At 33.3% G+C, this 17,309-nt stretch overlaps 1 protein-coding gene across 1 annotated transcript in view; it reads right to left on the bottom strand.

Annotated features, from left to right (window-relative positions):
- Positions 1–17,309, bottom strand: part of LOC129231049 (TBC1 domain family member 2A-like) — a 105,815-nt gene that overhangs the window by 24,948 nt on the left and 63,558 nt on the right. Inside the window, exon 2 of the mRNA XM_054865297.1 lies at positions 6,767–6,944. Within this exon, the coding sequence (XP_054721272.1) occupies positions 6,767–6,944 (178 nt within the window). The remainder of the gene's footprint in view (positions 1–6,766; positions 6,945–17,309) is intronic.

The raw sequence follows: 17,309 nt of genomic DNA, 5'->3' as shown, positions 1-17,309 counted from the left end.
CCAGCTCAGTTACTTCCTATTCCGGGCTGATGAGTGCTAAAAAGCACGAAGCTGCAGTTCTCGGCTGGAATAACTGAGCTGGCGATGTATTTTATTCATCCTACTTACTTTAAATAACACTTTGGAGTTAAAACATTACTGCAGTTTTTTCAATAGTGCAAAGAAATGCTATTGTATGCATTGTAAAATGTGCTTCAAAATTAAATATTTAGTAGTAGTAATATACATTTGTATCTCGATTTCACTGTGTGTAAAAGCAGTTCAGTTAGACTTTCACAAAGCATGCATTTTTTTTTCTCGTACTTCATGTTAGAAAATTTGTTGTTTGAACTTTCTAATCAGCGTTACGGAAATTGTTTACTCAATTTATTCATGTACTATTTACAACCTTCTAAAAAAGACGCACAAGATGAAAAGCATACTAAAAATAAATTTACTCCTATGTAGTTCATTTTAGTAACATTTTTCCCCTTTCAAAAGATGGAAAATGAAAACACTAATTAAACTGGAGAATTGTTCTTTGACTTTTCCTAAACGTTCTTTTCATTTCATTTAATTAAACTTAAAAGTAATGAATTTAACTTCTTTTTATTAATTAAAAGGAACTTAGTTGCTTTAGTTAAATATGCCTTCATTTTTTTGTACTTAATGTAGGAAATACATTTTTTTTCACCGGATTCACTGCATTTTATTTGACAGCACTTTCTCTTTTTGTAATGCGTTAAATTAGGCTGCCTTTATTTAAACTTAATAAAGGAGAGCAATGTGCAAAAAGTTTTTCATAGTATTTTTCATGTTTACTGAGAAAATTTATTATAACACGGAGTTTAAATTATGTTTAGATTATCTGTACAAAAATACAATCAAATTTACTGCCAACATTGGAGCAAATAAAAAAACTGTATTTCAGAACAAATTGTAACCGGAAATAAGTAAGCATTGTTATTCGCTCTGGTTATTTAAAAAGCTTCTAATTTCTATGCTTTAGAAGTAATATTTTCAGTTTTTGGTAAATATTTTATATATGAGCTTATTTGTATATTCGTCAGAATAAGGTAAAAATAATTACTACTTTTTCATCAATGAATGAAGATAAAACATACTTAAGCACTAAAACATACTTAAGCACTTTTAAACTTATTACTGCACTTCGTCTGTTTTACTAGCTTGATATTGGATTATTAAAACTATACCCATGTTTTTTGAGCACAAAGATTTATCCATACGCGTACTCTCATTTTAGTACCACCGAGTTTTTATTTATATGCATCGATAAAAAGGCTTTAGGAAATGCATAAAAAACTAGCATAACGCGTTTTATTTAAATATATATGGGAGTATATTTAGAAACTAGAAACTTTAAAAGATGAGGATAATATTAATGTTTCAATAGTTGAGATTCTATTTCATGTCATTTTTTTTACGTTAAATGTCTTAATGTTTAAGAGTATTTTTTTTTAAAGCTGGACAAAGTGAATGAGGGCCAGATAGTTGACATCTTACATTTTCCTGAAACTTTCAAGATATTTTACCAGCATTGTAATAAGAAAAAGTGAAGCTTCTTTACTCTCAAATTTGACTTGTTGGCCCTCTAGTAGAGGTCAAAGTTTAAGGTCGTGAAAAAAAAAAGAGCTAAATATATGATTGCTTTGCTTCAAAAGCAATGAGTGACAACAAAGTTAGTTCTTTTAAATGTGGATATTACTTGATACTAGGTACATGTTAGCATAAATATTTTAGTGGCTGACTCATGGCTTTGAGGGCAAAGATCAATTGAAACTGCTACTTTTTTTACTTTTTTCGCCTTGTTTTTGGTCCGGATATCTGCTAAAGCAGTGAGTAATCCTCGGAAATAAGTATATGATTAACTATTCACCACATCATAGTACTAAGAAAAATATAAAAAAAAAAACTTTCCTTTCTCTTGGTTATAGAAGGTAAGCGGACTCAAAGTCGATGATTTTTTTTAAAAATGGCCAAATTTAGAGGTCAATAACTTTGTGCGCGACGGGTCAACAACTTTGGGACACAGCTGTAAATATGGTCGGAGTGGAGTAGTTTAAGGTCCAGGTTAGAAATGAATGACAACTTATCAACTTTTTAAAGTTGATAATTTGAAACAAAAATAATCAAAGTTTTAGGTCAATTACTTTAAAATTACTGAGTCAATAACTTTGAGCAAGAGCTATAATTATACTCTACGTGGTGTAGTTTTAGACACACGTTAGAAAACCATGAGATCTAATCATCTTACTTAACTAAATGGTCTCAAAAATGAAGATTTCAGTATAAAAAAGCGTTTTTCCACGATTTTATATGCGTGCTACTCAAAATCTTATAAGCTAGAACTCACATAAATACTAGAATGAATAAACAGCCAAATGTACTTTAAGCTCCCAAAATTTCATGCTTCCAGTGTAATAAAATTTTCTGTAACCTTGACCACAACATGGCAAATCTTCTCATAAAGCAGATCCGCCGTTTTGGAGCACTTTATTTTGGTAGATCCTAGATCCTCAAGATTCGGATCTCGGAAGCTCAAAATTTGCATAGGTGAGTTTCAAAGACATCTCTACACCTCTATAAAATTTCATCCCATTGAGGGATGATCGAGCCGGGACAATTTGAAAAATCAGGTTAATTGACGTGGAATCACTCTGATATAACATTGTGGTAATTAACATGCATCTTTTGTTATTTTTGACTTTATAATGATCACTAACCGATGCTATATTTTAGGAGGAGGATTGCAGGTTGGGTAAGAGATTGCGTAATTACAGTAGAATTTTCATATACACTACTTAGTAAAAAATTTATAAATAAACACATTTATTAATTAAGGCTCAAAAGTAAAAATATAAATATAACGTAAAAAAAAAAAAAAAACACATTTGTTACACAATACAAAAGACGCGGTTGAAATGTATATAATGTTTCTATCAGAGTGATTCCACGTCAACTGACCTGATTTTTCAAACTTTCCTCGTTCGATCATTCCCAAATTGGATGAAATTTTATAGAGGCGTGCAGATGTCTCTGAAACTAACCTGATGCAAACTCTCAGCTTCCGAGATCCGAATCCTGAGGATCTTGGATGTCCGAAAAATATTGCTCTAAAATGGCGGATCTGCTTTGTGAGACGAATTGCTATGTCGTAGTAAAGGTTGCAGGAAATTTTATTACACTGGAAGCATTAAATTTTGGGATGTTGATTCGTTTTAGTATTATTGTGCGTTTGAGCTCATAAGATTTCGAGTAGCACGCATGTAAAAACGTGAAAGCAACCTCTTTTATACTAAAATCATCATTTTTGAGACCGTTCAATTAAGTAAGATGATAAGATCTCATGGTTTTCTGACATGAGTCTAAAACTACACCACGTAGAGCATAATTACAGCTCTTGTTCAAGGTTATTGACTCAGACGTTTTAGAGTAGGGTAGACCGGGGCAAATTTACGCATGAGGCACGTTTACACAGTGTCCTTTTTTCAAAACAAATGATAACTAGAGAGTCAACAGTCATAACATATTGATGTTGCTCCCTAGCAAATATCCACACAAGTTTCTGAACATCAGTCAAGCTTCGGTCTAGCATGCAAAAAGAATAATCTGTTTTCTACCAAGTCGTGTAAATTTTGAGTTAAACGTTTTGAAGCTTAATGCGAATAAACAATACTTAGTTAAGAAAGAACAAATATATGAAAAATTGCAGAATTTTATCCCTTTTTGAGAATTGTATTTGTTTGAACTGAAATATTATTAAATGTTTTTGCACGTTAAAAATAAATTCAAACTTGGCGACGGGGCAAGTTTACGCTTTGACGTCGGAGCACCTTTATACGCACGTTCTTACTGTGTCTTACTTCTAAACGTGCCCTGACACTTTTTTCGCTCCGAACTGTCTCAAAACATTTTAGTATTTTAAGGCTATTTTGTTTTGAAAAATCATCATTTAATTTTTAATTGGGTAACAAATTCGTATCTAATAGCTTACAACTATGTATTGCTGTCTTCATGCTCGTTCAGTTTTTACTTCATACAATATTCAGTCTCTAATAAATTTGCTTTATTTTAGCGATGATAAGACATTATGTTCAAAACACCAAGAGCACCACGTTAGGTGTCAAAATAATTGTGCGTAAACTTGCCCCGGAAACGGGGCAAGTTTACGCAACCGACTTGGACTCAAAAATAATCTTCTTAACGGTAAAAAAAAACAGAGCAACAAATGAATGTACAAATTTTGACTCCGTTAACTGCTTCATAAAAGCGCAATGTCTAAAATTTCTTAAGTTAAAATATAAAATTTAGAAAATTCATTGAAAAAAATCCGCGTAAACGTGCCCCGGTCTACCCCAATTGACAAAAGACTTTGATTCTATTTGTTTCAAATTATCAACTTTGAGACTGCGTAGTTAAAAAAGTTTATTAGCTGCCATGGGTTTCTAACCTGACCTTTAAACTACTCTACTCTGACCATATTTACAGCTGTGTCCCAAAGTTCTTGACCCGTCGCGCAAAAAGTTATTGACCTCTAAACTGGGCCATTTTTAAATAATTATCGACTTTGAGACCCTTTTACTACTAAAGCGAAGAGAAACGAAATCTATTTTATATTTTTTTTAGTATTATACTGTGGTGAGTAGTTAATCATATACTTATTTCCGAGGATTAAAAAGGGCTTTAGCAGATATCCGGGCCGAAACAAGACAAAAAAATTAAAAAGAAGCAGTTGCAATTGACCTTTGCCCTCAAAACCATACGTGAGCCACTAAAATATTTATGTTAGCATGTACCTAGTATCAAGTACTATCCATATTTAAAAGAATTAGCTTGGTTCCTCATTGCTTTTGAAGCAAAGAAATCATATATTTAGCTCTATTTTTCACGACCTTAAACTTGGATCCCCACCCAAGGACAAACAAATCCGTATTTAAAAAAAAAGAAACTTCACTTTTTCTTATCATAGTACCACTAATACATCCTGAAATTTTTACGAAAATTGACATCAACTATCAAAAGTGTCCAAAAAAAAAAAGATTCTTAAAGTGTTAAAATTAATACACCGTGCGGCAAAAAAAAAAAAAAAGCCGTCAGAATGCTTCTGATATGAGTCTTCTTGATTCTTATGTAATATGATCCCCCGAGTCCAAATAGTACCACCTTCCCCCCCCCCCCCTGTACATCCCACGTTTTGAGAATGGCACCCACATTTGTTTTTCGTTTTCGGCAGTTTCACTATCATTATTTTCATTTGGAGGAGAAGGGAGCATTATATTGTTCCCCAACACTCCTTTAAGGGGCTAGAGAGGTGCCAAGTTCGAAAGAATGTACATTTAGAGCAAGTTGGAAGGCTCACTGGGGGTAATTCTCCAAAAAAAATTTTAAATTATCGAAACCAATCTCATTTTTCTAGGGGTTTGTTTTACAAATTTTTCTCTTATTTTGGTATAAAACCAGAGCATATAACTCACTCCTATGAGTCCTATACCCGAAACAAATTTCATGTTGTAAAAAAAATATGTATAAAAAGATCTTGGAAGCTTCGCATTTTGTATTGTCAGAGTCACAAAGCAGATCTTCAGTGAAGAACTTCCCCGTATTATTCATCATAATTCACAGGCATAATTAAGAAAAAATAATTATTATAGTATAACATTAACGAATATTTATGTTTCTGGGGATGCACTGCCCCAATAATTTTTCACTATATGAAGAAGTGATAAACAATGGAGCAGGTGTATCCCCAGAAATATAGATAGATATACAGGGTGTTCCGTTTTAACCTGCAAGATCTTTATTTTCGCAACCGTTAGTCGTAGATGTATACTTCTAACTGCAAAAATTTTCAAAATCAGATGCAGAGCTAAGATATTGGAAGTTTAAAGCAAAAATAAAAATGGGACAAAAAATAAAAAATTTAACTTTTTATATGGACCCTAAGTTTTCTATATATTTAGGGAAATAATCCCCTTCGTTATATTTAGGGAAATAATCTCAATTGAAAAATATTACTATCTCAAAAAACTTGACATTTGTGCGACCAAAACTCAAGGAGATATTCGAGTTCGAAGTTTTAAGGGACATACAGAAGATGAGATTGGAACTTATCGCTCTTTCAGAGGAATGACAGGTTGTCAAAGTAAAAAAAAAAAAATAATAATTATTTTCTCATTGCGATTCCAAAATAAATGCAAATATTATGTCATGATGTGCAAAAACAGACTGCAAAACCTCGAACCATTTGAAAAACCACACTCTATTTACACATTATAACTTTATATATAAACTCTTCTTAACTGCTATATTTTCCAGCAAAAGGTGTTATTGACGGCGAGTGTAAAGTGGTGTAAGTCACAAAACGTTCCGTTTCATATCTTGTTGCATATTGGTCACACAAATGTCAAGTTTCTTGTGTTATTAGTGTTTTTCAATGGAGATTATTTCCCCAAATTTAAGTTAGGAGACCCCCTTTTTGACTCATTTTTATTTTTGCTTCAAACTTTTAACATTTTAACTCTGCATCTGATTTTGAACATTTTTACAATTGGAAGTACGCAGTTAATACTAACGGTTGCGGAAATAGAAGTCTTGCAGGTTAAAACGGAACACCCTGTGTAACACGAGATGGAAGCAAATAAACTTCTTTTACCTCATTTTTGGTAAAAGTAATATTGCTAGTTAGAAACCAGTTTATGAACCATTCGCAATCTACACGTAAAATTAGAAAATGAGTGGTAGAGAAGAAAAAATAACGTATACTTACTGCAGTACAAACTGGTTGTCTTCGTCTAAAGCTAGAGAAATTGCTGACCCTTTGATGTCAATGGAGCCAAGTGGATCTTTAGATCGGGCATCGCATTCGCTTTTGTAATAAAGAAGTCTGCATTTTCCTTCGTCCAAGACGAACCACATGCGTTTACGACCTTTTAGCCGACTGAGAGCTGCAAAGAGAAATAAGACTTTTTTTTTAATGATTCCCAATAAAAACATATTTCATTTTAGTTCTCTGATAGATTTTATGCGAACAAACTTAAATGTTAAATTAATAAAATTGCAGTGTGGGATTATTTCAACATGAAACACATATTTTTTTTCTAAATGAAAATAAACATTTTTAGGGCAAAGCTAATGAAGATTATTATATTATGTTTTCTTAACTACATATGAAATCATAACGATAGCTTTCTTCCCGTGGAACAAGAAACTTTCATTTACGAAAGTATGGAAACAGCTTTCATTATGTCGAATCAGAGGAGAAAAAATATATCTTAACTAAGCGCACGCATAAATTATTATTGACTAAACAGTCAACGCATATATTTTTGAAGAAATTATGCAGTGTTCTTATAACTTGACCGCGAAAAGAAGGCGGATGACTTTGAAGCAGAAACATCAATTGTGTCATTTGTAATAAGTTTTTTGGTATTATTTTGGAAGAGATAAGATTAGCGAGATCTCTTCCAATTCGGAACTTAACCGTCTTACTATTCGGTACTTTCTAGCATATTTTACTCATTACGAATGACCAAATTATGTTTTGCTCAAGGTCATCCGCCATCTATCCGTGGTCAAGTTATACAAACATTATACATTTAGAGCTATTAGAAAACAACATGGATACTGTTTTCATGAAGAACATGTACAAATTCTAAGTTTTGTATTCAATTTCACCGAATGGAAAACTTTTAAACATTTACAAACGCCTGAATGAGTTAATCTACCACCGTCATGGAAAAATATTTGATTCAGGATGTGCATACAGAAATCAACTTTTATTTTAGTGCAAGCAATTGAAAAATTATGAATAAAAAAAATATGCATGGCCAGAATCGGAAACTCGAAAATCTCTTAATCACATCTAGAGAAAATTTGTTTTTTCCAACAAAAACTTTTTTTTCTAGAACTGGATCCAGAGGGAATAAAAAAGTTTTTTGTATAACAGTTAGCCTTTTTATTGATTCTGAACTTCGTTTTGGATATTTTACTTACAAACCCAAAATTTTCAATAGTTTATAAAAGAGAGTGAGGGGCAGCGTAAGGATGGGGAGTTGAGGGGCAGCGTAAGGATGGGGAGTTGCAGCACAAGGGCGTGCACAGAAATTTTGTTGCCCGTCACAAATGACTTTTATGCCCCTTCCCCTCTACATTGTTTAGCCTTACATCCCTACATATAGTTCACACCTTATTTAAAAAATCTCAGGCCCTCTTCAGGCTCGTGCCCGGGCCAGCAGGCTTCCATTCTCCCCCTCCCCCACTGTGCACGTCCCTATTGTAGCGTGACCTTCGATACTTGAGGGTCGTACATATACTCACTCGTGAAAAAAATCCTTCAGCATATCTGTAAGCTTTTCAACTTACCGCGCTTTTTCAAAATTTTGTAATTGCAAATGCAACTAATCTTTCATTTCTTACTGAAAAATCTTCAATTTTGATCATAATATTTCAAATACGTAAATTTTGACGTAGTTAAGTAGCTAGACTTTTCTCATTAATTTTGAACCGCATACTATTCTACTGATTAGAATTGAGCCACTAAAAATCAATAGATTTCAAATTATTTTTATTAAAAATTATGTCATACAGTCATATGTTTCATTCAATTACTAACTCAATGGTCAAATCAATGGCATTGGTACAAGGAAAACGACTGAATGCCTAGAAACCCCTAGGTTAAGTTTTCGCAGTACAAATGAGATAGGTTAAATTAATAAATTAAGGAGAGACAAAATGTTCTCTTGTGTCATAGATGTTTAGATGCCATGTGATAAAACCCATATTTGAAAGTGGTGAACTAGCATATTATCTGGGTTCGCGATGTCCAGTAAAAAACACTAGACTATTTTGAACGCAGTTCAAATGGCATTTTCCAACAAGCTAATGCTGTCCTTTACACAACGCCGATGCTGCCTCACGCCAATTTTGTTCTTGCCCAAACTCGGGAAATCCAAACCATCTACCAGTTTGTGGGCACTTTCAGCTTCAATGAGATGACATCTTCCTCCAGCTCGGTTATCCACTATTCCAGACTGAGGAGTTCTAATAAGAACGAAACTGCAGTCTCTGGATGAGATAACCGGGTTGTCTGGTGTGTTGCATGTAGTGTTTTGCGTTGATCAAATAGAGTTCCAGCATCAAAGACATGAGGTTAAAGAAATTATATAATTTTTATATTAATAACTTCTGTGTAACGGTTACTTTTTCAATAAAGAATATGGAAAAAATATAAGTAGTGCATTACATTTCACGTAATGGCCATCTTTTAAACATATTCCAATATCTAAATAAGTGTATCTTCTTCCGTCAGGTGAAAAATATTGGTTCAGGTTATGCATTCCGAAATTAACTTTTATTGTATTGATAAAAAAATATATTTTATCAGTGATTTGAAAATATTATTGGTTTGCGATGTAGAGTACAAAATACAAAATTATATTCAGCAATTGTTCAAGGACACACACACACATTTTGCAACAAGCTAATTATCTCCTTTACACAACGTCAAAACTACCTCACATGCATTTAAATAGCCTCCCAACTCCCACCCTGCGTGCGTGAAATTACTTAGCACGCTTACAGCAACTCTGGAATGAAATGCCGCTGGACATCATAAGACAATTAGTGCATCAACGGGCAACTGTATTGCATAGCATATTCAGACCTGGAGGTAGCAGTACGCTTGACTCTGTATTCGTAAGAGAGATTTCCACTAATAATAAGTAGTAGGATAGTGTAACCAGTAAATGATTTCTTAACACTTTCAGGGGCAGTGGTCGCGCTGTGAAACCACTAATTTATAAAAAAAAAATTCTGTTTTTCCCGAATTTTTTGAATCAAAATCGCTTGAGTCCTCTTCTTTTAATTTCAATGAACAACATTAGATGGCAGAATAACAAAAAAATATTTTTTTCGTAGGCTCAATTTCTTGTTAAAATCATCGAATTTTCACTTTTTCGTTTACCCCAAAAATTGGAATTTTTTTTCAGATTTTAAAATTTTTAATTAGCGCTGAAAGAGTAAATCATTTTTCTTCATTTTACCTGAGGTAGTCAATCATATTGTTCGAAAAGATTCAAATTCATTTTTACATGCATAAACATGTTTTTGTCCTTCCCCAGGTGGGGGGTGTGAACAAATGGGGACACCACCCCCAGCGAAAAAAATTCTGAAAAAAAAATTTTTAACTGAAAAAACTATGTCCAGATGATCAAATAAACCCACTTGTGGTGTTTTTTCTAAAGATTTCTCAAAAATTAATGACGCGCCCCTGAAAGAGTTAAGCCTAATTTCATTTTCAGACCATCATAATATCGTTTAACACTGAAGCAATATGTGACATTCAAAACATTTTTACTGAAAAATGTAATTATGTAAAAAATATATATAGAAGCTCTCCTTCAGGGTTTCAGGGATTTTCATCTTACTCAGGGATTAACTGAGTAAGATGATGACTAAATCTTGATTTTGAATGCAATCGGCAGAGTGCCTTTTAATTACTACACTGTTAAAAATGCAGAAAACTTTGATGGTAAATATTACTGTAAAATGGAGTGTTTCCAGTACAGAAAAAAATTACAGTAAGTCGTACCGAAAAAAAAAAACGATTGCAGCGCCAAATGATGCACCACGTGGCTTACAGTACGAAGCAGATAACACCGTATTTCCCTTCACTCAATGTGCCCCAACTGAATTTTGGTCAGCAAAGCCGCCTACCAATACGAAGGTCCAGAGTACGGACCTGCTGCTCGCATGTTTCGTTTTTGAACTATCGTTTATTCTACCGTAAAATTTTACAGTAAAAGTTACTAGCAGCATGAATGCCAGAAACTTTTACCGTAAAATTTCAGGATTGCTCCATCCAATTCATCCACTAGGATGTGTTTAATCGCAGAATGGACAACCCTGCTTTAACTTTTGTTTTGTATTCATGTTTTACATAGTAACACATACACAAAACAATATAGCTTTTTACAATAGCTTCATACAATACATATTAGTTTCCTTAAAATGAGTGGATATTTTTACTACACAAAAATAAGACTGGAAAATTTGTTTATTAAACTAACTCATAATATGTTCTCACAGTTTTCATTAAATAGCAAAGTTTTTTTGGTTCAACATGTGTGTAAGCTCTAGGGACTAGGGCCACTGCTACAATAATTACTAAAACTAATTGAAACATGCCTGGCGTTTTGGAAAAATATGACTAAGAATACTAATTTTCTCCTTAACGTAAAAAGGACATTTTGTTTTCAAAAATGTTCTTAGTGCTAAACAGGGACGTTTGCAATATTTTTTAGCCTAAGTTAATTAGAGGAAGCGTTAGCTGAATTTAAAAAAATTGAGAGTAGTAAACAGGAAAGTAGGCTCCTTTAGTTTTATACAAACTTCTTGTTTTTACGTTATTATTGATGTATCAAACGTTCACTGTAAAATGTGTGTAAGGTTACCAGTATTAATGGGTGTAACGTTGCACGAATTCTGGAGTGTATAGTATCATGGTTTTAAAAACTCAAATTGTTGAAGGAACGTTGCACTATAGTTTCCACTTGCAGTCAGTAAGTCTCAAAGCGAATGCATAGAGATCAGCATCGCCGTAGAATAGGTAAACTCTTATTAGCGGAACAAAAACCAACTTTGCAATAAAATGTCTGGTTTGTAAATTAAAATAAATAAATATTGGTTGTGAAAAAGAATGAACTTTATAAATATTGAATCAACGAATGATTGAAACAAAAGCTTTAAAGAAGATAAAAACAAGGAGTTTTTAGCATGATTTTTTAAAAATACTGTTGCACTGTAAAAAAAATTATGAAACCTCGCTAATTATTTACGTTGAAATTTCCGGGTTTTCATCTATTTCCCCGTAAAATCAAGTATCTTTGCAAAAACGTTTCCTGAATTGCTACAAGTTGCATAAATGCAGACTTTTCTCTGTCGTGGAAAATATTTTTAGCTACTGGTTTAAAGATGGACTGAGCGTGTTAAATAAGTATATCGACTTTAGTTCTATTACGGACCATCCTGGTTGACGAAGCTCCTAATGAGAGCAAATAAGCCTTAGAATAGCTGCAGCATTGGCCATGGTTGCATTAATGCTTCTGGAGCTTTCTTAGTAAAGCTCAAGGAAGGATCTGATCAATTACCACTGATGTTCGCTTCTGTTTTTCTGATGGTATACTCCAGTAATCTATTGCGCACAATATGTATGTGATCACATACGTAATATGTCATTATATGAAAATTTTTGAAGCTTGAGTGTATACACTATATGTCTAAAAACTGAGAGTATACGGTGTAGGGGAAGGTCGGGTAGTATCGGACATCTTAGCCATTTCAATCATAACACTTTTAATTTTATTTGTGAAGAATTAGTTTTTACACTAAATTATGCTGTACTAAGTTACCTAACATAAATTGTAAACTTTGGTTAAAAAAAACATGAAATCGTATTTATTAAACAAATTTTTGTCAAACTCTATTTTTGGCTATTTTTAAATTTTGGAGGGTTGTATCGGACAAAACATTAAAATGTTGAAATAAAAACAAATAGTTCAGAAATAACATTTTAATGTGCAACAAAATGAAACGAATAAAGTAGTTGATTACTTAGAATAGTATACAAGTCTAAAAATGAAAATAAGTAATAACTTTTTTATTAAAGTTAAAAAATATAGCCTATGGTTGGTTTATAGGACCCCCTTACTGAAACAAATTTATTTTAAACTTTAGAACACAAATCACATATGTAGTAAAGATTGTCCGGTTGTAGCTCAGTACATTTTTCATGTGCCCAACCCTTACACGTTTGGCATTGGATCCAATCTTCTTCAAATGTCTCATTACAAATTACGCAGTGAGTCAGCTCCTTGTTTTCCTACGACTCATCATCATACTTTAACTTTCTTTTAGTGTTTCCTTTGTTTTTCATTTTAGATTGAACTATTTTTTGTTTCTTTGGTTTGTGTTTTCCCCCTTTCTCTCTCTTTTTTTCTTGGCGCTTCTCTTCTCTCAATCTTTTTTCTTCTCTGCTAAATTTTAAAACTTTTTCCAACAAGTCCAACTTTTTCAATGGCTTTTTTTATATTTGTTTCTCATCCCATTTATGTTGTGATTTTTCCATTTCAACCTATTGGACAAAGAAAAATACCGTCTGTACTTATTTTGGGACCAGAAACTTTGTTCGATACAACCCGAAATTGGTTTGTCCGATACAACCCGACTGTAAAGCTACAGTTGTTTAACAACCACTAGGTTATTACTTAAGCTAGACACTTTTATAGTTCATAATACTTAGATTAATATACTATCAGTCTAAAGGTATAACAATAAAAAAATATAAGTTACTGTATGTGTAAATATATTCCCCAGAAGTTAAGTTCGTGCACTGCAATTCTCTCAACAAACAAACAACTAGCTTTGCACTCCAGAACGAACGGTTGATTTGAACCAATATGGCGTCTGTGGCTTTCTTCCCCAATACGGCACACTATGTTGACCCAGTACGTTCTGCCCTTGGCGGAGGAATTAAGAAGCAGCCCTTGTCCGATACTACTCGCTGTCCGATACTAAACGACCTTCCCCTATATGGAGTATGCATTATGGGAAAACCACTATCAATACATTCAACCTCCGAATTTCATATGAAGGTGAACCAGAAAATTCTCGTGTAACCATAAATTAGTGAGACATTACACTATAGTTAAATTACTATGGTGTAACCTTCCACAAGCAATATGTAACATTACATCTGTTATATCAGTTAAGTTAATCCAGAGCAGTGGAGGCAGCTATACTGCCACCGATTTCATGGAGTAATGTTACACAGTTTTTTTTTTACCGCGTAGTTTAGTGAACTGTAATGTTACATCTTGTGATAGAAGACATTATTATTTCTGATTACAACTTTTACCTATTTTTTAAGAACTCAAAAAATAAAACTAATTTGAATTCTGAAATTTTGAATTCAAATAATGTTTTTCGCAATCACGAGTTTCGGCAGGACTCTACTCATTGGAAATATTGATTCTGGAAATTGTCCCGTCAAGCCTGCCTCTACTCCTGGGCGGTTACGTGTGTATAGTTGTGTGTGTGTGTGTGTGTATGCCGGCGCATGTGTGTGTAGGCGTGCGCGCGTGCTTGTGTAGGCTAGGCTTGTGTGTAGACCTGCGTGTATGCACGTAGGCGTGAGTGTTGTGTATGAAGGCGGGTATGTGTGTGTGTCAGCGTGTATGTGTGTGTGTGTCAGCGTGTATGTGTGTCAGTGTGTATGCGTGTAAAGGCGCAAGCATGTGTGTGTAGGAGTGTAATGACAGCGCGTGTGTGTAGGACATGCACGCCACCGAATTCCGGGGAACAGTAGTCAGAACCAGGGGAGGCGGACCTGCAGATGCCGACAGGCTGCGGTGCTGCAGAGGCCCCTGGCCCAATCTGAAAACGGAACCACAACATCAAGGACGGCCAAATAAAAACAATTAGCAATCATGATTGCTCAAAAAAAAAAAAAAAAAACAATTTTTATTCTCAACATTTAGAAAGTGAATTTTTATCGACATTCGCTTTTCTGAAGTTTATCTAAAAAAATACTTTTTTTTTTCAAATCCAATAATAAGTCAGATTTTTTTTTATTTCATACTAAATTTTGGTCCCAATAACAAGAAACGTAAAGCTCATCTAATTTTGAAGCAAAATCAAAAATTTAGTATTTTATAAATAATTTTATATCATAAAAAATCCGACTAGAATATACAAAAAACTTTCGTCGCTGACGGAGGGAATTAGCTGATTCGTAGAAAATCGATGTTTTTACACAGAAAAAATATTCTCATTTAGTTCTGCACGACCGCTTTGCTTATTCATATCTTTAGCGTAATTAATCAACAGAGATAGACAAACATGACAGAGGCTAAATGATTTTTGTCTAGACGTAGAGCCACGACACTTTTCATTTTTCAAGACCAGCAATGACTTTCAATTCAATTAACTTTCCGTCTCAAGGGACTCTTTTTATCAAGTTCCATAAACTGAAAATCTGGGTACATTAATTTCAATCTCTACTGAAAAGCGTTATGATTTTCTTTTTAATTTCACGCTTCCGTTTTTATCAAGTTTAATTTACTAAAGATCGTCTTTCAGTACTTGGCTTTGTAAGTTTAAATTTATAAAATCAAAAGTACTATTTCTTTATTAGATATTCAAAAACTATTCGCAACGTGTTAAATTTAGTTAACTTATTTTGGAAACGAATATTAATAAATGCAAATGCATTTTTAAAACAACCATTATGTAAAAAGTCGTTATATTTTGTTAGTGTGTTTCAAAATTGTTCATAAGTTATCAGTTTCCAAACTCAAGTAATCAAAAGAATTATTTTGAGAGATATTTTTCAACATTCATATTTTGAAAGTAGTTTTAATATTTGATTTGTTTGATAAAACAGTAATTTTCAAATGCACCCGACAACATACAGTAACGAAGATGAGTAGGCAACATTTCGACGCAATAAATTTTTTTAGCTGTCTATTAAAAAGGGAATTCAAGCCAAAGGCAAAGTGAATATTTTCTTTAAAATAAATTTTATGCTTATGCAAAAATATATGTATACTCGCTGGGAAAGAATAAAAGAATAATAATATTAACACTAATAATAAATAAATTTAAAAAAAGAAACAAGTAATTGAAATAAAAAAACAAAAAGACGGTATACTTTTTTTTTCATTTTGAACTGCAATTTCTATTACTTTTTTGTTCAACTTTCTGAAATAAATAAACGAAAATGATAGGGGGGAAAAAACCCAATTTATTATAGCTTAAAATAATTAACTGATATCTGGTAAATACTAACTTAGATTGAACGTTTTATGTAAGGATAATTAATTGCTGTTTAGTTAATTGAAAGTGAATGACTAGAGTTCTATTTTTTTGTACAGGAAAAAAATTAATTACAGGCAGATATTACTAAACAAGACATAAGTTTCGGGCTAAAATTTTGCGATTTAAATGAAAAAAAATGTAATTAGTTGATTCACAACAAAATATTTTTATGCATTCTTTCACAACCCTTAGTATTGCAAGAAAGAAAAAGACTAATTTCGAAAGTGATTTAGATTTGAAACATATCAATGTTTCAGTATTTCTATTTTTCAGAAACTACTAAGTGCATTTTGGGCATCCCCCCGGAAGGGATGTCAGCAGCAGCAAATACCCCTCCCCCCAGTGACGCTATTCTGTTTGATAGATTAAATATAATTTAAAATGTTAAGGAAAACTTCCGAACTGAAGTTTATTTTTCATATTGACTCTCAAACCCAATTTGGTATTTGCTCCGCAACCCATCTGAGAGTGTCTCCCCTTGAAAGCGCTCCTACCCCTCCCCCCTTCCTGTGGTGATGCAGCCGCATTTGATTGGGTAAATATAATTAAAAATGTTTTGGGAAATTTTCTGAATTGAAGTATTTACATTTTTCAAAAATTTTCAATTCCACTTTGGGTGTCACCTCCTAGACTGGTGGCACCCGAGGCGGAATGCCGCAACCGGATTCCCGTACCGACGTCACTGAATACATATATTCTATATGAGTGTGCGTGTATATGTTGCCTTGACACACAACTCGCACACACAAGCAAATATCAAACCTGTCGTTACGGCATCCAAGGGACTTAAGTTTAATCCTTCTGAAATATAACCAGTATGGAAGAGCCGTTACATATTTTTAGACAGTAAATCTCTAATGAAACCTGAGATGATCGTCATACCGCTAGCAAAATTTAAATTTAGCTCATGAAAATTATTTAAGTTTTCTGAGGAAATGCTTGACATACACACACCCAAAACTCAATTTCCACCAAAAATTAAATGGGTTATTGTAACTCATTTTAAGGTAAAAGGTATAATGAAGAGTCAATGGAAGATCAAAAATGCAGAAATTGCTAAATCTCAAAAATATACAGCTGAGGCAGTGATAAGCAAAGGGATGTAAGTGCCACAATAAAAAAATTTGAGATACCAGTAAAAATCGTATTTGAACCTCTCCTTTGTTCTAGGGAAAGAGAAGGTACTAGTATGTCTTGGTAAGTGCTCTTACAATGCATGATTTAGAAAAACTTTTCAATTAAAGCCTACCTACACTGTTAAAAATTTTCTGGAAAATTTACGGTAATTGTTACTGGCATCCATGTTGCCAGTAACTATTACTGTAAAAATCAAATGTCACTGTAAAATTTTACGGTATCCTCGGTAGGCCGCAGCAACCAATTGGCGCTGGGATCGCTTATTTCTCCGGTATAAATTACCGTAAAAACCAGCGATG

Source organism: Uloborus diversus, chromosome 10 (assembly GCF_026930045.1).
Source record: "Uloborus diversus isolate 005 chromosome 10, Udiv.v.3.1, whole genome shotgun sequence".
In the NCBI taxonomy this organism is placed as follows: domain Eukaryota; kingdom Metazoa; phylum Arthropoda; class Arachnida; order Araneae; family Uloboridae; genus Uloborus; species Uloborus diversus.
The sequence above is the reverse complement of the archived record's forward strand: the minus strand, read 5'-3'. Positions and strand labels throughout refer to the sequence as shown.